The following is a 23,942-nucleotide window of genomic DNA, read 5'->3' as shown; positions in this document are numbered from 1 at the left end:
TTGGAGGTTTAAGTTCTTCTGCCAGCATTCAGTTGATGTTCTGTGCGAGTAGTTTTACATGTAGATGTGTTTGTGGGAGAAAGTGTGCATGACCTCTTGCTCCTCTGCCATCTTGCTCCGCCTTCTAAAATGTGGTATATTTTTCTAAGTCCTGGATCTTGCCTTACTTAGAATTAATAGGCCGACCTTGAGGTATGTTTAATTTCAGAATTTTATTTTAAAGAGATTTCAGTGGCATAATGTATTATGTATAATGTGTTACTCTTGTTGAAAATTATGTATAATGGTCAAATTCTAAGTTTTGCAACAAGCTTTCATTATATTTTCCTAGAAATAAAGTTCACACTATATAGTATCATTTGACATTGATTATTATAAATAATTTACCGTAAAATACTAGTTTCAAAGAAGATTATGGGACATTACAAAGCAACTACCAGCGTTCTTCATGTTAAAAATCCAAGATAAATATAGTTGCTTGTGGGTTGAAAATTGATCAAGAGATACAGGTGGATTATACGTATATTTTGGCAGTCTGATTGGTTTAAGGGCACTTCAAAAGTTGTCTAGTTAGATTACTACAGACATGACATGTTTGGTGACATATGTCTTTAAGTCTAACACCAGTGATCCTTTTGTCCTGCTCCAACATAGAAATCACTTATGTGAACAACGTTAGGTGCTGTGAAGAGTTTGGTTTCTTCATAACGATTCTCTTATAAGTTGAGCTAATCTCTGGAAGCCCTAAAATAGAAAAGAGATAAGACTTTATCAAATTAGGATGCTGTTTAGGGAAGGTCTGTCATAATTTCAACACTTTAAGCAAAGATTGGAGTTCCCTTGTGGCACAACAGGTTAAAGGTTGAGCGTGGTCAGTGAAGCGACTTGGGTTGCTGCTGTGGTGCGGGTTTGATCCCTGGCCTGGGAACTTCCATGTGCAGTGGGCACCACTGAAAATAATTTTTTTTTTTTGGTCTTTTTGCCTTTTCTGGGCCACTTCCTGAGGCATATGAAGGTTCCCAGGCTAGGGATCGAAACAGAGCTGTAGCCGCTAGCCTATGCCACAGCAATGCCGGATCTGAGCCGCATCTGCAAACTACACCACAGCTCACGGCAACGCTGGATCCTTAACCCACTGAGCAAGGCCAGGAATCGAACCCGCAACCTCATGGTTCCTAGTCGGATTGCTAACCACTGCGCCATGACGGGAACTCCTGAAAATAATTTTTTTAAACAAAGAGTCCATCTTAGGTGAGATCAGGCCATGAAAGGTCAGGATTAACCTCAGCTTTATCTGGTGGGATGCTAACATATGTAGATGGAAGCATATCAAAGTCCTAGAACTTTTTAAAAAAATTCTTATATCCCTGCAAGTTACAGTTTCCCCCTACCACACGAATGACTTTTTCAGGTTCTCTCTTACTTGCATTTGCCTTCTGTACATTCGTCCATCTCTACTCACATGTAACTTGTGAAAAGCGCATGTAATGATGTGAGCAAGCAGGTAAGTGAGGAACATGCCCAGAGCCAGTCCCTGTGCAAGGATAAGTATGCACACTTCTTCCAGCTCCTGGACTCATCAGCCTATGGTCGTCTGTGGGTTCCCGACACACAGTCCTTAGGAACGTGTTTCTTGGCTGCTTGTTATCTTGGTTAAGCAGGACTTGCACTTAATTCATGAATGAACATGATTCTAGCTGACCCTGTATGCAATTTTTTCCTTCTGAGAACGTGCCTGATAGCTTCATGAGTTTGTACTTTGGGCTCTCGTGAATTCTCGGAGGGAGGGAAAGAGGGTCTCCTCATAACGAGTGGTAACCTGCCAGCACTGGTGAGTGGGCCTGAAGCCTATTGATGGAGGTGACAAAACTGAACTCCAGCTTGGTCTCATCATTTGTCTGTAGAAGCCCAGCAACTTCTTTCAATGGTGCCATGTCTTTCCAAGTGATACCCGTTTTTGAAAAACGGAAGACGACATCAAGTCATGTCGTAACTCAAAAGAGGAACATAAAAAAGGCCTCGATCTCTAGTGTTACCTAGAGAGACTGTTGTACTCACCATGTCCATCTGCTCCGGAGATGCTAAAGAGAAGGATGCTCGGAAGTAGGGGCAAGGAGCTGAACTGTCAAAGTAGAAATGGTATCCTGGAAGCATGAAAATCTGAGAGAGTATATGGAGAAGAGATGATGAGCCATTAAAGGAAAACGAAAGAAAGTACAGGAGAATGTCATTGGGGAAGGGGCGGCCTCTTTAAGTTTAAGAGCAGTTAAAGAACTCGCAAGCGAAAACGCAACTTCATAAAAATCCCGCATAGCATACAACAAACAAACTAAAAGCATAGAAAGTGGAAGAGTGTTTACAGTAGAAAGAGAAATGCTACCTCTTCTCCACATGGAATAAAGAATGCATAGGAACAGGAAAAACACAAATTCTGGCTTGAATGGACAAAGAACAGCTTGTACGAGCAAGAGGCAAGGTAATAAACAAGAATCAATGTTTCCTGGAACCAGGAAAGTAATTTCAAACAAGGAGAAACCCTTGTTAAGCTGTCCAATTTGGAGGTGACCTTCAAGCTGGGACCTGAGAGGTAAGGTGTGTCCAGACACCAGCAGGGGGAGCACTTTAGGAAGAAGTTCCATGCACCCCAGTGTTCACTGCAGCACAATTTACAATAGACAACACATGGAAGTAACCTAAATGTCTATCAGCAGATGAGTGCATAAAGAGGATGTGGTACATGGATACAGTGGAATGTGACTCAGCCATAAAATAATGAATTCCTTCCATTTGTGGTAACATGGATAGACCTGGAGGGTATTATATTGAGTGAAATATGTCAGAGAAAGAAAAAGCCCATATGCTATCATTGATATGCAGAATCTAAAAGATAAAGTGAAGAAATATATTAACAAGAAAACGACTCACAGAGAACAAATTAGTGGCGGCCATTGGGAAGAGGGAAGGGGGAGGGGCATGGTAGGGGTAGAGGATTGAGAGGTACAAACTACTATCTATAAGATAAATAAGATACCAGGACGTATTACACAGCACTGGGAATATAGTCAATATTTGGTAGTCATTTGTTTCCTGCCTTTTCAGGGCTGCACCCATGGCATATGGGAGTTCCCAGGCTAGGGGTCGAATTGGAGCTGTAGTTGCCAGCCTACACCACAGACACAGCAACGACAGATATTAACCCACTGAGCAAGGCCAGGGACTGAACCCACATCCTACTGGATGCTGTTAGGTTCATTACCACTGAGCCATGACAGGAAATCCTATAGTCATTTTCCATGGAGTAAAATCTTTAAAAATAATTGATTCACTCTGTTATACACCCCAAACCAATGTAATTGTGTAAATCAACTATAATAAGAAAATAATTGCATAGTGAAAATACTAGTTATATACAAACGCTTCTGAAAACACACCCTGAATGATCAAAAGATCTGAGTGGTGAAATTTGGGGCTATTATGGGTAAAATGATGCACGTAAATTTTCATTATGCACTGATGAAGTGTAATGCTTCATGAGTATGCTTTACTTTCATAACCAGGAAAAAATTCCTTCCATTTGAAATTCGAATGGCCAGTGTTATCGTTATTTATGATGAAGTGTCTATAAAGCTTTTTCCAACATGGAAAAGAAATAAATTCTAATGGCTAATACTCATCAAGCACTTCCTGCGTGCCAGGTGTTCCTCGAAATGCTTTACCCACAGGGACTCCTTTCATCATCACTGCCATCCTAAAAGGGGGGGATTTTTCTTATCTGCACTTTACAGATGAAACTCCAGAGGGCAGCCTGCCCAAAGCCATGGGTCAGGAAAGGGCTGGAGCTGGGGTTCCTACCCAAGGACAGTGGCTCCAGGGCTGAGCTCCTGGCACTGAGCTAATCAGAGGCTGCATTTCCACTTGTCTGGACCAGAAGACTATTATGTACCCCAGATCTTGTCTGATCCTGGCAACCAGATAACCTGTCTGATAGTCACACATTATGTGTGGGGGTGGGGAGGGGGCGCGGGGGAGGTGGTGAGCAAAGATAAACATCTCTTGCCATTTTTATTAAGAACCTCAAGACAAAGAATAGGTTTTCCTCCTGTTTTACCTCTTTTTTCATGGCTTTTTCTTCAATCAGTTTCCTTACATCATTCATGCCCTTAATTTTAACCCATAAGAACATTCCAGCCGTAGGAACATGCCATTCTGCCAAACCTACAAAACAAAAGAAGAGAAGAAATACTTCCGGGGCCATTTTCGCTGACATCAGCGGAACTGCCTAAATGACAGGTTGCAGTAACTGTAATCTCCTGTTTCCAAAAAAGCGATAGCACTGTCTAAAACCGTCGGTTTATGGGTCCTGAGGATTGGTGTTCTGAGTTTTATTTTGGACAGGGAGTGTGGAGGGTTGAAAGCGAGTGAGGGGACTGGTGTGTGTATGGATGATATTAGCTGATCTCGGGGCAGTGCAGGAAATCCAGCCCCTGCTTCCCTTCCTTAGAGCTGTTCCTAAGCTAAAACGGCTCTTTCAGTTTTAGAAGAGGATTCCTCAGTGCTTTCGAGAATCCTCTAGCATTTCAATAAATCCTATCATTTACGTAATAGTTCAGAAGTCCAATGAATTGAAGTTTTTCTCAGAATATACTTAGTTATGAAAGGAATCGTACTTAAAAATTCAAGGATTCCAGGTGCATTTATAGGCTTCATGTTTCATTGACTATAAGGAAAGAGAAACCGAGAAAATTCTTTTGATTGTAATGATTCCCCTTTACATAAAACGCCGTGCTGTTGATTAAAACCTTCTCATCAACTTTGCCATACGAAGTGGTAGAAGAGTACTCGTATCAAAGAGATTCTAATTCTGTTTTTATCAAGACTCATAGGGAACAAGATATGATGGATATAAGGAATGGATATGTTGTATTTACTATTCCTCACAGCAAACACATGTTTAGTGGTGTAATTAAAGCTATGTGATTCGTTTTACTTTCTTCCTTACTAGAATATCAACTCTAAATCATGCTGGAATCCGATTAGCAACAGATCACATTAGATAAATGATGTTAATGATGTAAAGGCAGATCACCTGTAATGAGAACTTTGCCTTTGATTGTACCATTTTGTCCTCATAGGGTCTGGTTAGGAAACGTGTATGTTGTTTATTTCACGGTCCTTGTCTGTTGGGAGCACAAGTTGGAAAACCTTTGGAGTACAGATGTTATTTAGCCCTAAGTAGGCTATTGCTGTTGGATGGTTAGACCACGTGGTCTTTTTTGCTTAAACCGCAGATTCTTGGCAGAGTCAGATCAAGTAGAAATGCATAGACTTGTGCCAGGGTTTGCAGTGTTACTTCTGAGATTATTGATGGGGTAGCATTTCCCTGAGAGGAATACTCCTGGGCCCCAGTGTCCTCCCCCAGGATGGCTCTGTGGGGTTTATCACTCACTCATGGACGTGCTCCTGTTGTTGGCACAGGACAGGATGTGCCCCACTCACCACTCAGCCACTTGTCTGCAGCTGCCAGTAGTGCATCCATCTGCTTCCTGTACACTTTGGTCACCCTAGAGGAACAAAGAACAGAACGGGCATGTTGAGCACATTGATGGCAGAAACCAAAAGGCTTTAGAGTCCAGTCTCTGAGAACTTAGATTTTCTATGCAGACAAAAATGGTGAGCTCTTGCTAAGGGAATAGAGCATATTTACTTGGCATGTCTGGTGGTAAGATTTTTGTTCTTTTGCCTTTTTATGGCCGTAGCTGCAGTATATGGAGGTTCCCAGGCTAGGGGTTGCATTGGACTTACGCTGCTGGCCTACACCACGGCCACAGCAACATGGGATCCGAGCCACTTCTGTGACCTTCACCTCAGCTCACAGCAACACTGGGCCCTTAACCCACTGAGTGAGGCCAGGGATCAAACCCGCATGCTCATGGATACTAGTTGGGTTCATTAGCCACTGAGCCATGATGGGAACTCCTATCTTTTTACCGTCATGTTTTTCCCGTTGCCGTGGAATAATTCAAAATGAAAATGAACAGAGTGCAGTCTATTTCTATGTAAAGTTCGGCACCAAATGCAGTACCTCTCCATTTGAGCCCGGAAGCCGTCCTCTCCCCACTGGTGGAGAAGCTGTGATACCAGGAGCTAAAGGATGAGACAGTAACAGCATCATGCTTCAGCCCCCCAAGATGTGTTTTTTGCCAAACATACAAGCAGATCACCTGAAGAAGGTAGAGCAAGCTGAGCCAAGCTTTAGTCAGTGATTTATAATAATGTTGATTGAAAACAATGTCAACAAAAATAGTAAATTTAAGAAGTATTCATTTGGTACTTCCTATGTGTCAGAAACTGGTGTAAAAGCATGAAAATCTTTCAGATAATTTAACCTTTGTAACTCCCTTGCCAGGCAGGATGTTATCTCCATTCTACTGACAAAGAGACTGAGGCACAGGGTCATGAGCTTTCCTGAGGTCGCAGCTCACAGAACCTGGACTCTAGTCAGCCTGTCCAACCCACATCCATCCAGTAATTGCCACACTGGATGGCCTCTCTACAGAGAGCAAGCCTACAAAAGAAAAGTAAAATTATATAATATAGTCAGAGGTTTTCTATCCAGAGTGGAAGTTCTAAATGTTACAAGTGGATTGTGAAATGTGGTTGGTAACAGACACAAAAATATGGAAAATGTGCCCAACTTGATAAAACATGGGGCGAGGAGCATTTGGTGGAATGTGTAGTATCAAGCAAATGTCCACTCAACATGTGTTCCCTTTAGGATCTTAGGATGCAATTCTGTCCTTAAGATCTGATTCTCAGGAGCGCATTAGGTCCAGTGATTTCTCAAAGCTTGTGAAGAAATGTATAAATTCTCCAAAAATAACTTTGGGGATTAAAATACATGCCAGCTGCTGTCTTAGGGGAATTTTGCACATGGGCAGTAAAGGTGCCCGCGGCCCGCTGGCAGGTTTGGCACCTTGCTCTCAGACCAAGGACAAGGAAGCTAAGGTTGGGTGATTTCTGCAAACGTCTCCATCTTTGCAGAGTCCCACACGGGTTTCCAGGGCTCCTGGGCTTGATGCCAGAACACGAGGTGGATGAGCTGTGCCTCTCAAGGAACTTGGTCTACACTGTGAAACAGCAGTTCGTTGTGATCTCTTTTGCCTTTTTGAGCAAACATGTGGGGTGTCTGGTCTCCTAATTCTGTCCATATGGAAGCAGAGGTGCAGCTAGTGTTTTCTCTCTCGGCCATTGCACTCAGTCCTCTTTGCAGGTGTCTGTTCTCTATTATGATCTGCTTTTAAAATGCCTATTTCCTAAATTGTCCTCACCTGGGAAAAAGTGCTGGGATGCATCGTTGAAATTTCTGTGTGTAACACAATTCTCTCGATCAAGGGCTTTGGGCCAGTTAAAAACCCTATTCTTAACCTGCAGAAAGAACAGGCACAACAGTAAGCTTATATTAACAATGAATAATGTCATGGCAGTGATTTCATGAGAAGAGCATTGTGACCTGGGGTCATAGGGACCTAGACTGTTAAAACATTCTCATAAAACTTATTTAAAATACACATTTGAATTTAAGTGCACACTTAAAATAGAATGCATATCTGACCAGGTATTGCTGAATGTGCTCTTTCCTATGTGCAACCCAACCCTACAGTGTCACTGTCCCTACATCCCTAGCTTAATGGCCAAGTACCTTTGACAGCTGAGGACAAGGTGAGAACAGGCCAGACCTAATAATGATAATCAAATGGGTAGGTGGAGGCGAGTGCAGTGCAAATGCCTTACATGAGAAGAGCTGTCTGGACTAAGGACACGGTGGTACAGACTCCATCACCTTCAGGTCCGGTGAAGGCAGAGCCAGGGCCTTACCCAGGGGATAGGACTTTGGAGAAAGAGTCGGCTCTGATGACACGGCCATCGATGTCCATGGAGAGGAAGGTCGGTGCCCAGGGCTGGAAATGGAAGGAGAACAGGGTGGGTTGGGAGCTGTGTTAGGGACGTGTCTTCTCTTGGTGGGCGCAGTGGGCAGGACATGGCCTGGAGAGCAGGAGCACCAGCGGCCGTTCGACTCCCTGCATCTCGGCCTTGGAGTAAGATCCAGCGATGCCTGCTTGGACTCGGCCTCCTCGTGCCTTTTAGCCCAACACACACAAACATGCCTGCACACACATGTGTGCCCAGGTACAAGGACACACACACTCTCGTGTGCACATGCACGTGGATACACAGAAACACGCATGTGCGTGCACGCATGCTTTCACTGGCTCAAGATGCTGCTCCTGTGCACTTAGAGACCTTTACCAGGACCTCCTTGTCCCAAGACTTGAAATCCAGGATGAACAGATAGAGGATGGATTCAAGAAAAAAGTATTTTGGAAACGACCAGAACCAAAGGCCCCTAGAATGCAAGTCTCTTTCGAAAGAGAATGCTGGCTCTTGCCCAGCTGGAGGCGCAAGACTATGGAGAAATGTGGTCAGGGTGGAAGCTGAAACTTGAGTGTTAGCTTCAAGACTAACACAGACAAGAAAGGGGACCGTGCACATGCTGGGGGCATGTAGCAGGCACACACAATGTTCAGATCAACTAGAGAGAAGAGGCAGGTTGTGTTCCTTTTCTGTAGATTTAAAGTAGAAGAATCCCTGTGTATGTCCTCTGCAGCCCTGAGAGCAAATAGAGGGCTGGGTGTTGAGGAACTGACATTGAACAAGGAGAGATGGGGTTGGTTTTGAGGAACAGGACTGGGCATCTGAGCCACTGCTGTTGTCTAGGAGGACAGGATGCTGGTAGATAGTGGAAAAGGATCCGAAACCCCTCATTGTGCAGGTAAGGTAAGGTGGGGGCACTAGAACGGAGGGGACAGGTGTGGGGCAGGTGCTAGGAAGCCCCTCCTCTGCCCACAAGGACGCCCTGACAGAGTCCAGCCCACCTCCTCCTCCAGCCTGGACCCGGCTCCCAGGTCCTCTGGCCTCATCAGCCTCCCCGAGACACTGAGCTTGACTCTGAGCAGAGACCCACTTCACATCCCTGGGACGAGGTCTGAGGGGCTACGGCCTGGACCTGGAGTCAGGACCACCCTCACCTTGGCTCCCGTGTTCCTCCAAGTGCACAGCAGGGAGCCGGCCACTAGTGTCAAGGTCGGTGATATCTGGTCAAGCAGTGAGATGCAAACACTCAGCAGCCAGGCTGCCTCCCAGCAATCCAGTCACAGCACCCCCCATCCTGTCACTGAGGGCAGAGGGGACTCTGTCACTTACCTTGTTGAACTGCAGAAAGTAGTAAGGGTCGTCTTCGATGATGAGGAAGTCATACTTTCTTGCCAGCTAGAAAAGGTTGAAGTAGTATGTTTATTTCTTACGTGCCATCGAAGGTGAAGATCACTTGGAATCATAGCTTTTTGTACCCCTTCCTTCCCTCCTACCCACCGTCCTTCCCTCCTTCCCTTCCTTCCCTCCTTCCCCACTCCCTCCTGCTCTCTCTCTACCTTCCTCCCCCCTTCCCTCCCTCCATCCCTCCTTTCCTTCCTGGGATGCTGTCCCAGGATGAGAGTGAGGACAGGAACAAGTCTACAGCCTCTGTCCTCAGGGAACTGACATGCTGGTGGGAAAGACGGAAGGAACACGAGCCAGATTCTGGTGATCAGAGGAGTATTGGGGGAGGCTGGGAGGGCTGGGCAGCAAGTGAAAGAGCCAGGCAGCTACTTCCAGTGGCATCACCCAGAAGCCCGACCTGAGCAGGTGACAGGAGAGCTCAGGCTGACAGCAAGGGACCAGGTGTGCAAATGTCAGGGGAGAAGCGTTGAGCTGAGGGGAGGACGGGTGGGAAGGGCGAGGGGTGAGGAATTTCTTAGCAGGAGCGAGGAGGAGATGGTTCTGGAAGGGGCAGTTGTTTCAGGGACAGAAGGAAGTCTGTGTGGCTGCAGCAAGGGGGACGTGAGAGGCCCTGGCCTGAGGATGGGGGATAGTCCCATCACCGTGAACAGGAGGTGGAGGGCTCTGGTCTTATTTGAAGGGGGCGGCCCTGGAGGACAGGCTGGAGGTCTGTACTTGAGCAGGCAGGTCCCCAGGGGCCGGAGGGTGGAGCCTTGTGGTGGAGTCACAGGGTCAGCAGGAAGGTGGCCAGGGGAGGGTGGGGTGTGGACAGGGTGGGGGAGGATGGGATACTGGAGGTGGTGGGAGGGGCACATGGAGGAGCTGGGAGGTGTGGGATCTTGGTGGCAGATGGAGAGAGGGAGGGGTGCAGATGGAGAGACGGAAGGGTGGCGCCTTGGAGGTCAGGGTGAGGCTGGGCAAGATCACGAGGTCTGTCTTGGCCCCGTGAAGTAGGAAGTGCCTGTGGGACATTGGTTGGGTGCTGGTCGGATGGAGGGGGTGGATTCAGCTGTCCGGGGTCAGGGCAGAGGCAGGTCCTTTGCAGGATGGAGTTTGCAGCCCTCGGACCAGGTGGGTGTGTGGGGGGATGTGACGAGTACCAGAGAACCCGGGAGGCGCCCAGGAGTGTGTGAGAAAGGGAGTCCGACGATATTGGACAGAAGAAAGGACAGGAGCTGTCTGAAGTCTTTCTCTTGATCCCACTGCACATGTACATCCTCTGTAGTTTATCTCAGGCTTGGTACCTGTTTTAGGAACACGTTCATGTGCATAAGAGAGGCTTTACAAAAGGCAAGGTTTTAAAAAGCAGAAATTATTTGGAAAGGAAGGTTTTTCTTCTTTTCCAAACATCTCTGTGTAGCTCAAAATGAGAGCCTTCAAGAAAAGTTTACAGTGAAAATCTTAGCAGCTGTGGTCAGGCCCCTCAATTTTACAAACCTTACAAAAGGGGCCTGCCTCCTCTTTTTAAGGCATTTCTTTGTATCCCGAAATGGGAAGTGACAGGCTGAAAAATACAGACATAAGATGAGGAACATCAGACGTGGTGGCAATTAGGACATAAGCTCATAGAGTTTAGCATCACACCAAGAAGAGCATTTCTCGTCATATCACTTAAAGGGGAAGAAAAAACCTCCTAGTCCAGCAGAGTGTAGGAATTTCTAGTGTTTCGATTTATGGGCACCCTTGGGAGTCTCAGATGATTTCCTTGTATTAAATGTCCTCTCCCTTGGGAGCAAGAGGCTGATAAGAGAGAGACTTTGCACAGAGCTCTTCTAAAGCGTCAGAAAGAAACAAGAGCACAGGCAGGTAACCCCTTTTTGAAACTACCTCATAGATTTCTTTTTTGCGGTCAGTAGTTAATGAAGTCCCAGCAGGGTTGTTGCCGTTTGGGATGGTGTAGAGAAACTTGGGGGTGTTTTTCTCGGGGTTCTTTGCATCTTCTGGTTTCCATTTGGCAAGTATTTCTTTGAGGGAGTCTGGAATGATCCCATGCTCATCACTGGCAACGGTGAGGATGTTGCAGCCCAGTGGTCGCAGCTGTCCCGAAAAAGGAGGAAGACAGCCCCGGATTCAGATGTGATTCCCAAATGATGGGGCCACTGGATCTTACACTGAGGGGACTGTAACCATGTTGACCCTTTGACACACACCTGGGCTCAGCTCTATACCGGGAGACCTGAGGGACATGATGGTTCCCAAACAACCCCTGTCAGTTCCCAGAGGAAGAGTGTCTTTCCCTGCTCGTATGTGTCAAGCTTGGCCATGGGTCTGGCTCTGGCCAGTAAATTGGGAGCAAAGGTGACGTGTCTTTGTTCCCAGCAGAAACCTTAGAGCCCAGCTTGTGGCTGTTTCCCTGTCCTCCTGCTCTCAGACTGGCAACCTTCCAGAGGAGGCTGCTTCTGTCCGTTTGGGGCTTGTGATGAAGATAACATGGGGCAGAGCTGTGGTGTCCATGTCATGTGAGAGAGACAGGTCTCTGTAGCCGTAGGCCACCGAGATGTGGAAGTCACCTGTTACACAGCATAGCCCAGCCTCTTCTGACCGAATTATCTTTATCATTCTGATTATGACATTGGTGTTTATTAATGAATGCTTCTGGATGATGTAAATGAATTGTGTAAAGCTTCTGTGAGGCTAATGCATAAAAGAGATATCAGCAGAGGTGACCTTCAAAATATTGGACAAGAGCTGTAGCTCGGGCACAGTAGATACAGAGCAGGCTGGAGTGGGGTCCTGGAGTCCCCCTGCTGTGCAGCACTAGCTGTGTCCCATGGGGGATTCAGGTGGTCTCAGCAGAGGGGCCAGAAGAGCCCAGGTTGTGCCAGGGCACTGACAGGCATCAGGACAGCAGCTTACTGAGAAATGTGGGAGTGTTTCAGTAATTTACTGATCGTAGAGATGGAAATCCCAAGTTGTGTCCTTGCTTATAGATCTAGTTTTATACAAGTCTTGTGTGCTTATGCTTATTGTTCATGGATGAACATAGAGAAAATATCTGGGCTTGATAAACCTAGGAAGGAAGCCCTGAACAAAATGAGAAGACAGTGTACAGACGGGGAGAAAACATTTGAAAGCAGTGTAGCCAGGGAGGGATTCATTTCCAAAATGTATGAAGATCTCATCCAACTGCCTCGCATATCTCTCCCCCGCCCTCTCCACACAACCATCTCAAAAAGTGGGCAGAATACCTAAGTTGACTTTTGTCCAAAGAAGACATACAGATGGCCAGCTGTCACATGAAACGATGCTCAACATGACAAATTATTAGAGAAATGCAAATTCAGATTACGATGAGCTATCACCTCACACCAGTCAGAATGGGCATCATTAAACACCTACAAAAAAACGATGCTGGAGAGGTTGTGGAGTGAAGCAGACCCTCCTACACTATTATGGGAATGTAAATTTGTCTAAGCACCATGGACAGCAGAATGGAGGTTTCTTAAAACACTAAAAATACAGTTACTACATGATCCAATGATCCCGATCCTGGACATTCGTATGGAGAAAACTATAATTAGAAAAGATACCTGGATCCAGTTGTTCATAGCAGCACTCTACACATAGCAGCCAAGACATGGGATCAATCTAAAAGACTTTCAACAGATGAATGGATAAAGATCTGGGTGTGTGTGTGTGTGTGTGTGTGTGTTTGTGTGTATGTGTGTGTGTGTGTAAATGGAATAGTATTTGGCTTCAAAGACGAATGCAATAATGCCATGTGCAGCAACATGAATGGATCTAAATATTATCATACTAATTGAAGTCAACCAGCCAGAGAAAGATTAATGTCATATGCTATTGCTTACATGTGGAATCTAAGAAAATACAAATGAACTTATTTATACAACAAATGTGTATGTATTGAATCACTGTACTGTATCTCTGAAACTGAACCAATGTTGAAAATCAACTGTATTTCAACAGAAAGTTTAAAAAATAACAGTAATTGAGTGAGGTTGTCAGAATTTTTTTTTTTTCCAGAGAATAAGCAAACACTCTTCTTTTGGTTAAATGTAGAACTATGCCCTAAGTGAGAATAGTCAGAACCTACTTAAGGCAAATTTAACAGGTCTTCAGCTTGAAAAACACATGTACCATGAATAAAGAGGTCGAGGAGTTACTGCCGTGGCATAGTGGGTTAAGGATCTGACATTGTCTCTGAGGAGGTGTGGGTTTGATCTTTGGATGGGCACTTCCATATGCTGCCACTGTGGCCTTTAGTGTCTGGCTCTTTCACTTGGCCGAATGGTTTCCAGGTTTGCCTGTACGGTGGCAGGTATGAGAATGTCCTCCCTTTTCCTGGCTGAGTAATATTCCACAGTGTGGATGGACCACATTCTATTCGTGCCCTGGTGTACACTTGGGCTGCCCTCACCTCATGGCTCTTGTGACTAATGCTGCTGTGAACATTAATGTTTCTGTTGGAGCCCCAGCCGTCCAATCTTTTTGGTTATGTACTGGCAGTGGAATTGGTGAGTCATGTGGTAATTGTGTGTTCAGTGTTTGGAGGCACTGACAAAGGGTTTTCCACAGGGGCTGCACCATTTTACATTTCTTTCAACAATGTACTTGGGTTCCAATTTCTCCACATAGTCACCATTCCTTGCTGTGCTCCATTAAGAAAAAGAATAGCCATCCTAGTAGATGTGAGGTGGTATGTCACCATGGTTTTGATTTTCGTTCCCTAATGACTAATGATGTAGAGCATCTTTTCATGTATTGATTGGGTATTTGCATATCTTCTTTGGAGAAACGTCCATTCAAATGCTTTGTCTATTTTAAAATTGGTTTCACTTATAGGAAGTCTTCACATACTCTGGAAATTGAGCTTTTATCACATGTATGCTTGCTGATAGTTTCTCCCACTCCATAGGTTTTCTTTTCACTTTCTTCATCATGTCCTGTGATGCTCAAAAGTTTTTCAGTTTTATGAGGTATCACCTCATATTGGCCATTATGGCCATCATCAAAATTTCTACAAACAGTAAATGCCGGAGAGGGTGTGGAGAAAAGGAAACCCTCCTACAGTGTGGGTGGGAATGTAAATTGGTGCAACCACTATGGAGAACAGTATGGAGGTTGTTTAAACATTAAATGGAGAATGGCCGTATGATCCAGCAGTGTCACTCCTGGGCATATCCAGAGAAAACCATAATTTGAAAAGAGACATGCACCCCAGTGTTCATTGCAGCACTATTCACAATAGCCAAGACATGGAAGCCACCTAAATGTCCATCAGGGGAGGAATAGATAAAGAAGAAGTGGTACCTACATCCAGTGGAATATTTCTCAGCCATAAAAAAGAATGAAACACCACCATTTGCAGCAACATGGATGCAACTAGAGATTGTCATACTGAGTGAAGTAAGTCAGAGAAAGAGAACTGTCATATGATTTCACTTATATGTGGAATCTATCACAAATAATGCGAAAGAACTTATTTGTAAAACGGAAACGAACTCACAGATTTCAAAAGCCATCTTGTGGCTACCTAGGGGAAACTGTGGAGGGGAGGGGGGAATCAGGAGCATGGAAACAACATATATACACTGGTATTTTAAATAGATGATTAACAAGAACCTACTGTATCATTTAGGGAACTCGAGTCCCTAGTCTGTAATAACCTCTATGAGAAAAAAAGAATGGATATATATATATATCTGTATTTGGAGTGTGTGTGTAACCAATTCACTTTGTTGTTCCTCTAAAACTAATACAACATGGTAAGTCAACTACACTCCAATAAAATTTTGAAAAGTTTTTCAATTTTGATGAAGTTCAGTTTAACTGTGTCTTTATTGTTGCTTGTGTTTTCATTGTCATACTTAAGAAATTAGTGCCTACCGTATGGTCAAGAAGATTTGCTGCTATGTTTTCTTCTAAGAGTTTATACTTCTTGCTCTTATGTTTAGGTCTTTGATCCATTTTGAGTTGAATTCTTCAGAGGAGGGTCTTTTTCTCTTTTGCCCATGGAAATCTGGCTGTCCCAGCACAATTTATGGAAGAGACAATTTTCCCTGTCAAATGGTCTTGCTACCCTTGTGGAAATCCATTGGCTGCAGGTATAGAGGTTATGTCTGTGCTCTCAGTTCTACCCCATTGAAGTGTGTGTCCATGCTTACGGCTGGACCACAGGGTTTTGAGGACTGTAGCTTTGCAGTTGGTTTTGAAATTGGGAACTGTGAGTCCTTAACTTTGTCCTGTCTCAGGATTGTTATGACTCTTAGGACCACTTCCCATCCCATAAGAATTTGAGGACTGGCCTTTCCATGTCTGCCAAAAAGGCCATTGGGGTTTTGATGAGGATTGCACTGGCTCTGTAGCTTCCTTTGGTAGTGTCTCACTGAGCAGTATTACATGTTCCAGTCTACGAGAAGGTGACGACTTTCCCTTTCTTGGGGTCTTTAACTTTTCTGAGCAATGTTTGTAGTTTTCAGTGTACAAGGCTTTCACCTCCTTTGTTAGATTTTTTTTCCCAGAAATTTTCTTCTTTTGGATGGTATTATAAATGGAATTGTTTTCTTAATTTCCTCTTCAGATTGTTGATTGGAAAAGCAATTTTTATAGTATAATTTTCCTCCTACTTGGGAGTGTTGAGTTTGGTTCTAGTTCTTCATTTTTACTTTTTTTTAGGTTTTTATTATTTATTTTTCTATTATAGCTGATTTACATTGTTATGTGGATTTCTGCTGTACAGGAAATTGTCATATGTATGTGACGTATTTTCTCATTTTATCCTCCACCTTGTTCCATCACAAGTGACTAGATATAGTTCCCTGTGACATACAGCAGGATCTCATTGCTTATCCACTCCAAATGCAATAAGTTTTCATCTACTAGCCCCGAACTCCCAGTCTATCCCACTCCCTCTCGCTTCCCCTCAGCAACCACAAGACTGTTCTCCAAGTCCATGAGTTGGTTTCCTTCTACAGGGTCCTTTGTGCCATACATTAGATTCCAGATATAAGCGATATCGTATGGTATTTGTCTTTCTCTTTCTGACTTTCTTCACTTAGTATGAGATCTCTAGTTCCATCCATGTTGCTGCAAATGGCATGATTTTGTTCTTTTTAATGGCTGAGTAGAATTCCATTGTGTGGAATACACCACATCTTCTTCTGTCTATGGAACTTTAGGTTGTTTCCATGTTGTGGCTATTGTGAATAATGCTGCAATGCAAATGGGGGTACATGTATCTTCTTTAGTAAAAGTTTTGTCTAGGTATATGCTGAGGAGTGGGATTGCTGGACCATATGGTAGTTTTATATTTAATTTTCTGAGGTCCCTCCCATATTGTTTCATAGTGGTTGTACCAATTTACATTTCCACCAATAGTGGAGGAGTGTTCTCTTTTCTCCACACCCTCTCCAGCATTCGTTATCTGTGGACTTATTATTCACAGCCATTCTGACTGGTGTGAGATGGTGCCTCAGAGTACTTTTGCTTTGCATTTCTCTAATAATTAGTGATGTTGAACATTTTTCACATGCCGGTTGGCCATCCATCTGTCTTCATTGGAGAAATGTCTGTTTAGATCTTGTGCCCGTTTTTCAGTTGGGTTATTGGTTTTTTGGTGTTGAGTTGTATAAGGTGTTTGTACACTTTAGAGATTGAGCCCTTGTCAGTTGCAGCATTTGAAATGACTCTAAGGACAAGCCCCTCCCAGTCTAAGTCCTCTGTCACGTGGCTCCGTTTGATGTAGTTGAGGACAGTGCTCATGTTCCTGTTGAGTCTCCTCTTTTGGGAGAAAGAGCACCTCCTAAAACCATTCATCATGGGGCATGGTCTCCAATTCCCTGTTTACTCTGGTTCCTTCCTCTGACTTTTCCCCAGCTCTGTGCCGGGGATAGCAGTGTGGTCTGACCAGTGGCCAGCAGAGCAGGTGACCAGCTTCCTCGCTCTGGACACTAGAGTCCCTGTAATTAACACTGGAGTGGAAAGTCCTCATTACACCATGTTGGCTTATAGTTACAGTACAATGACCTATGATTATCCTTGGGCATATGGTAATAAAGGATAGTCATGAAAGATGCTTTGGTCAATTAAGTCACATTTCAAGTGAAAGATTAAGAAAATTGGACATGATTTTGCACAACCCACATTTAGCATGTGTACAACTCGACTCTGTAAAAAGAAATGTATAAGCCCGAGAGGACAGACATTTAACCTATTTTGCATATCTTAAGATTCTCCTGTTTACAGTAGAAAGATGCTATCCAGTTTTCAGTGGACACAAGATTCTAAAGGTGTAATGGTGTCTTGTTATTTCTTATGAGAAAGAGAGTTGTGTTTTGTAGAACTGCGTACTCACGGCATGAATCATTCCTGGATAAACAGGTTCATTTACGAGGATATTATCTCCAGGATTAACGATCATTTCAAACACCTAAGAAAAGAAGCCGAGGTTAGCTTGGATGGTATGGTTTCGAATCTTAGGAACATCCCCACCGCCGTTTTTTTTAGTTTGAGGTCACTAGGATTCCAGAGCAGGAGTCAGTGTGTTTCCTGTAAATGCCAGACGGCAAGTGTTTTGTGGGCCCCGGCATCTCCATCGCAACTACTCATCTTACTCCCTGATGAGAGAACACCATGGACAGTAGGGGAGCCAATGGGTGTGGGTCCAATCAAGCTCTCTCACAGAATCAGACGAGGGCTGGGTTTGGCTTTCAAGACATTTTGTCCACCTCTGTCCTGGGTTAAAATCCCATAACTGATTTGGCTCCTAAAATTCATTTTTTTCCCTTTTATCTCTTCTCTAACAATCCTTGCTCTAAGCCAGGCCTGGTAAGGTATGGGGGTAGAGTGGTGGGCATGACAGCATGGTTGTTACTCTCCCGTGGGTCCTGGTCACCAGGAAGCTGGCTACTGATCCCGTAACTGCTCAGATCAGAGCACATTTGGAACCAGTGGTAGGCGCCACGAAGTGTAGATGTATGGTGTTCTAAGAGCTCATAGCAGGAAGACTTGTGCAGTCAGGGACCTCAGGGCCTTCAGGGAAGGCTTCCCCAAGGTGGCAAGGGAATGATTGGAGGGGTGGCAAATGGTACCCATTTTGAGCAACTGAAAGAATCGTGTGGCTTGACGTGGAGTGTGAAGCGGGAGTGGAGTGAGGTTGGGGGAGCTTTGGCCGGGCCCACCGCATGCAGGCATTTGGGCCAATTGGGGCCAGTGAGAATTTTTGGTAGAGGGAGGGAACGGGTATCACATGATCAGAGGTGCAGTCTGAGAAGCTCATTCTGGCTGCAAAACGGAGGTGTCAAGGACGATGGAGCATACAGGTGGATTTGGGCGGTTTGCAGCCTCCCTCGGGAGGGTCTGCTGCAGCCCTAGGGGAAGGTGAAGGTTGTCTGGGGATGTGCTGATGGCCAGACTGGGGAGAAGGGAGGGGCTATAGGAGTCAGAAGCAAGGGAGCATAACTGTGGCCTGAGGGGAGTGAGGAAGAAGGGGGACTCCTTCAGTTCTGCTGTGGGAGTCGGTGGAGGTGGGAGGGGCGCCATTCACTGGAAAGCCCCCTCAGTGTGACCGCCTGGGTGTGATGCCTGGGAGAGTGTGTACATGATGGGGAAGGGGGTTGAGGCCCCACCTCGAGGTGCTCCCAGAAATCATGGGGTGCAGAGGAGGAGGCTGCCAGGGAGGTGGGGCCGGGCCGTGGGGAGCGCTTCCAGAAAGGATGGGGTCAGCAGTGGTGGAGGAGCCCCGAGGTGGTGTAAGACAAGGCCCACAAGTCTCAGGAGATGTCCTGGACACTGTGATGTCAGTGGCATCAGTAGAGCCAGACAGGGGATTTTTCAGCCCAAATCAGAGGGGTCTGTTCTGACTGAATCTGACATGATCACGGAATGGTCCTTTCTTACCTTGTGATGTTTCACAACCCCCAGGTCAAACCTCTCCTCCCCATCAGCCAACAACGAACTCTCTTCACCAGCACATGGGCCATTATGGACTGAGACAGAAGGTCTGATGTTGGTTTCCCAGTTTGGTCTAGGTTGTTCCATTTTCCTTTCCCCTATGAGCTTTTGGTACCTTATGGTGAACTGTATCCTCAAGTGAAAAGTTTCTCATTGATTTGTGCTCAACGGGAGCTCCTGGGAGCAGACAGAAGACTAGGGTGGCAGGTGTGTCATCCATGGATCAGGTGGAAACCTCATCACCTGCATTTCCCATGTCAATTAGGGGACATGAGAAAGCCAAATGCCCTGAATGTGAAGGAGGGCTGTTTGTTATCTGGCAGCATGACTTAAAAATGGAGACAGAGCCCAGGGCCCTTAAAATAGCCTCCATCCTGGAGAAGAAAGTGGCCAAAATGTCGAACCAGATTCCCAGGAGGCCTGTGTTAGAGCAGGGCTACAAGTGGGGGAGCTAATGATGCCTGTGGCCACCTCTGCTGCCTTCCTCTGTGATGTGACTGAGGTTGACACAGATAATGAAAACAGTTTCCTGAGCATCTTGGAAAGAAAAAGCTCCTCGTGTACTTTCCTAAGAAAAGAATTTTGTTGAAAAGACCTTTTTCCCCACTAGTCTGGGATATCACAAATGTTTTTCATCAAGGAAAAAACGTCAAACGGTAGCTAATTTTAAAATATTTCCTAATTAGGTACCAAAAGAGGGAGGAAGAATTATAGCATTGTATTACTTTAATACATTATTCTGTAATTGTAATTTATTTACTAGTCATTTAATTAATTAGATTATAGCTTTTACATTTGGATAAAAAAGAAGAGAATGAAAACTATTCTGGTTTGAGATGAAGAAGAGTCATAGTTTAACCTTTAATACAGAGCCTCTTTATCCAGGACTAATTATTCCTGGAATAATAATAACAAAAAGGAAAAAAAGCAATGGAACTGAGAACTGCACATGCAGAATGTCTGCTTTGGGAGCTCCCTGTGGTGGTTTCCTCTGAGTATTGGAACTCGGGAGTGGGGGTGGGGGGTAGGGGGAGAGAGAGAGAGAAGAGAAGGGAAAGGGAGGGGAGAATTGGAGAGGGGAGGGGAGCAGGGAGGAGAGAGAAGGTGAGGGAGGAGGGAGAGGGAACTATCCCAGGAGAGGAGGCAGCCAAGGACATACAGGTACATATGGAGAAGAGCAGCCAAGAGGGGGACAGGGTACAAGAGGCAGTGGCACAGACAGTGACATAAACAGACACTTAAAGGAGGGTCAGTTTATCCCAGGACCATCAGGATCTACCCTCTGAGGAACTGAAGAGTCTTCCTGAGATGCTATCAGCTCAAGCATAGCTCAGCTGTGGCCCTGGGGCAGAGGAAACTAAGCAGAGCTCCTTTGGCAGCAGGGAGGGGTTGAGATGGGATCTGGTCCCAGTGACTCAGAGCTCTGGGCCACTGGGGTGGGTCCGTGTTGAGGAGAAATCAAGTTGGGTAAGGTCTTGAAGTTCTGTTTAAGAGTCCAGGTGGAGACAAGAAAGGCTTGGTACCCTCCACCCTGACTCTCTGGCTTAAGTGAGAGATGGCTGATGTGTGACTGTGTTTGAGTCCCCCCGCCTCGGGTCCCCCTTCCTTCCAGCCTTACCTTGCACAGACCGTCTTGGCTGCCGCATGTGACACATATGTCCATTTGTCCTTGGCTGGGTGGGTAATGGAGGGTGGGAGGATCGTGCAGTTTTATTTGTAACTGTTTTAGCCAGATTAAGAGTTCTGGGAGTCTAAAGCATAAAAGGTATTTTAAAATTTACAACAGTGAAGATTGTAATAATAGTTGACAGGAGCTAAATGATGGATTCATACCAGGCCCTTTATACATTCAATTTAAAAATCCTCAGTGCTTTGCTCTGATGACTATCTTTACTTAAAAGACAAGGCGCCAGCCTTAGAGATTAAGAAATGCACCCAAAGGATTTCCCATTGTGGTGAAGTGGAAATGAATCCGACTGGTATTCATGAAGATGGGTGTTTGATCCCTGTCCTCGCGCATAGGGTTGGGGATTGGGCCTTGCCCTGAGGTGTTTGTAGGTCGCAGATGGGGCTTGGATCCCTCGTGGCTGAGGCTGTGGTGTAGGCTGGCAGCTATAGCTCCCATTCTAGCCTGGGAACTTCCATATGCCTCGGATGCAGCCCTAAAAGGAACCAAAAAAAAAAAAAAAAAAAAAAAAAAAAAAGGGCACCAAAAATCAATCAGCTAGTGATTAAAATGAGCTGAGTCCAATCTACTGCCTTCTTTTTTTTTTAAACATTTGTCTTTAGTATTTGTCAAATCAGAGCCATAGTGGCCAGCCTATGCCACAGCAACAACAATACCAGATCCAAGCTGAGTCTGCAACATACACCACAGCTCACGGCAATGCCAGGTCCTTAATCCACTGAGCGAGGCCAGGGATTGAACTAGTATACTAGTCAGGTTCCTTACCGCTGAGCCCTTACAAGAACTCCCTCTGCTATCTTCTTATTCCAGGGTCTGCACCTTTTTTTTTTTTGGTCTTTTTTTTTTCCCTAGGGCCACACCCATGGCATATGAAGGTTCCCAGGCTAGGGGTCTAATCTGAACTGTAGCCACCAGCCTACGCCAGATCCTTAACCCACTGAGCGAGGCCAGGGATTGAACCCCCAACCTCATGGTTCCTAGTCGGGTTCGTTAACCAGTGCACCACGACAGGAACTCCTGCACTTTCCTTTACTTTAGAGCATTTACTGTGTAACGGATTTTTTTGTTTTTTCTTCAAGGGGATTTCTGTAGGATACCTAAAATTTATAGATACTCTGTAAGTTACCCTTTATCCCTGAAGGAAGACTAGCTAGGGAGAGTCTAGGGCATGTTTTCCATTTGCCTTTAGGAAATTAAACACATCGGATCTGAACTGAGGCCAACATGTTTATAGCTGCCTGTCCAGAAAGGGAACATAATTGTTCAAACATTTCCCAGGACTTCACAGTGGGCTTCTTCCTGGGTCCTCCTTTTCCTGTTTTCTCCTCACCTGTTTCTTCACCTGGCTATCTTCTTTTTCCCTTCCTTCCTCTGTTCCCTCCTCCCTCCCTTCCTTCCTTCCTTTCTTTTGAGTCTCAGCTCAAATGGTACCTCCTTTCAGAAACCTCTCCCTCTTCTAGTCAAGTAAGGCTGAGGTGCATTCACTCAGGCATGTTTAGCACCCAGGATCATCACTGCCCTTACTTATTTTTTGAAAGCTCTTCCCCAAACCTTCCTAACTGCTGACTACCCAGCTAAAAAGACAGAGGTCACTCCATCAGTGGGCTGTAGAATACTGCTCATGAAAATGAACCCCTAAAGGTAAATTCTCTGTTGATTGGTACCCTGCACTTTGAGAATACTGCAGTGCTTTCTTCATCAGGTCTTCATTAAATTGGATGGTCTCTCCGTTTTCTATGGTGATGACCGCAGACTTGAAAGGGAACGTGTTGGGGTTTGGGGCTCCAATCACCAAAGAGATGGCAGATTTTGGTGCCTTTAGCAACAGCTCAGCTACAAGGAACGGAGAGGAGAAAGAGTTGCAGTGAAGACTTCCATAAACAGAGGTAGTTCAGCCTGTTGCATTACAGTCAGTGCAACTTGAAAGTGTAACAACTTGTAGTGACAGCATGCCAGTCTGCAGGAAACATAGAAGCTCCCTTTCTGTGGACAGACCTCACTGGTGGAGGAACTAAGCAATGGGTATGGTGAACGAGGAAGGCAGAGAGGTCTGGAAAGAAGCCAAGGTCCTCAGAGCAGAAAACCCTCTTCACCAGGCCCCTGCTAGCCTGCCAAGCTCCCTGGTGCACCTCCTTCTCTCCCATGTCCGCGCCCTCCCCATTCCACACGCGCCTGCAGGCTGCACTGAACCCGGACTCCTGTGCCCACAAGAGCCCTCTGGACTCTAACAAGGACGTGTTCACAGCAGCCTGGCCTGCTCTGTTGCTGATTTACTGCCCTCTTGCCTGTTCCAGCCGAGTTGTCTTAGGGCGAAGGCCAAGCCTGTGCTGGGTGTGCCCAGAGGCTGGCTCACACCTCCTGGAGCGGCTCTGCGGGATCCCCGTGGAGAGCAAGGCGTGGACTCACCCATGAGCCTAATGGCAGAATGCTTTCTGGATGCGCTCCTGGCGTTGATGAACCGCATGTAATTCATGTCTTTGATGGTGGAAGACCTGGAAAACCAAATAGGCGCTTCAGGCCTGCCTCCTAACCCTCGCCCTGGAAACTGCACCTTCGCTTTCCTGTTTCTGGGTTTAGGGAGCAGAGCCTGGAGCGGCTGCTGGAGTTCCAGCTGCAGGCTGTGTTCTGGCTTGGTCAGAACCTCTGGGCCTCTGGGCAGGGCTTGCAATTTATTTGCAGGGGCAGGGCGACAGCGCATTCCCACCCCTGACCTTTTGTCCTACCCCTCAGGCCACACCTCCATCCCCACCCCCTCACGCCCCGGTGCCTTTTGGCTGGACCCCGCCTCCAGGTGGTCCCCACTTGCGTGGTACCTCCAAATTTGTTCCTGCTCCTTTTTCGTCCTCGCCCTTGCCCTTGGCCCTGCCTCCATCCCTGCCCCAGGGCCGGGCCGCGCCTCCTTTCTGGCCTCTACTCCTGACCCTGCCCTGGGCTGTGCAGCCAGCCCTGTCTCAGCTCCTTTCCTGCG

The 23,942-nt window shown here is 45.8% G+C and overlaps 1 protein-coding gene across 1 annotated transcript; it reads right to left on the bottom strand.

The window, feature by feature from the left end:
- AADAT (aminoadipate aminotransferase) lies at positions 194-23,632 on the bottom strand. The gene is made up of 13 exons (XM_021073251.1): positions 23,381-23,632; positions 22,639-22,807; positions 20,906-21,038; positions 17,690-17,764; positions 11,203-11,412; positions 9,262-9,327; positions 7,876-7,958; positions 7,329-7,425; positions 6,083-6,144; positions 5,497-5,561; positions 4,109-4,215; positions 2,059-2,160; positions 194-744 (listed from the first exon to the last, which is right to left on the bottom strand). Exons 1-13 carry the CDS (start codon positions 23,445-23,447, stop codon positions 703-705), a joined length of 1,278 nt encoding a protein of 425 aa, XP_020928910.1. The 5' UTR covers positions 23,448-23,632; the 3' UTR covers positions 194-702.

The sequence above is a fragment of the Sus scrofa genome, chromosome 14, assembly GCF_000003025.6.
Source record: "Sus scrofa isolate TJ Tabasco breed Duroc chromosome 14, Sscrofa11.1, whole genome shotgun sequence".
NCBI lineage: Eukaryota > Metazoa > Chordata > Mammalia > Artiodactyla > Suidae > Sus > Sus scrofa.
This window is presented reverse-complemented; position numbering and strand designations above follow the sequence as displayed.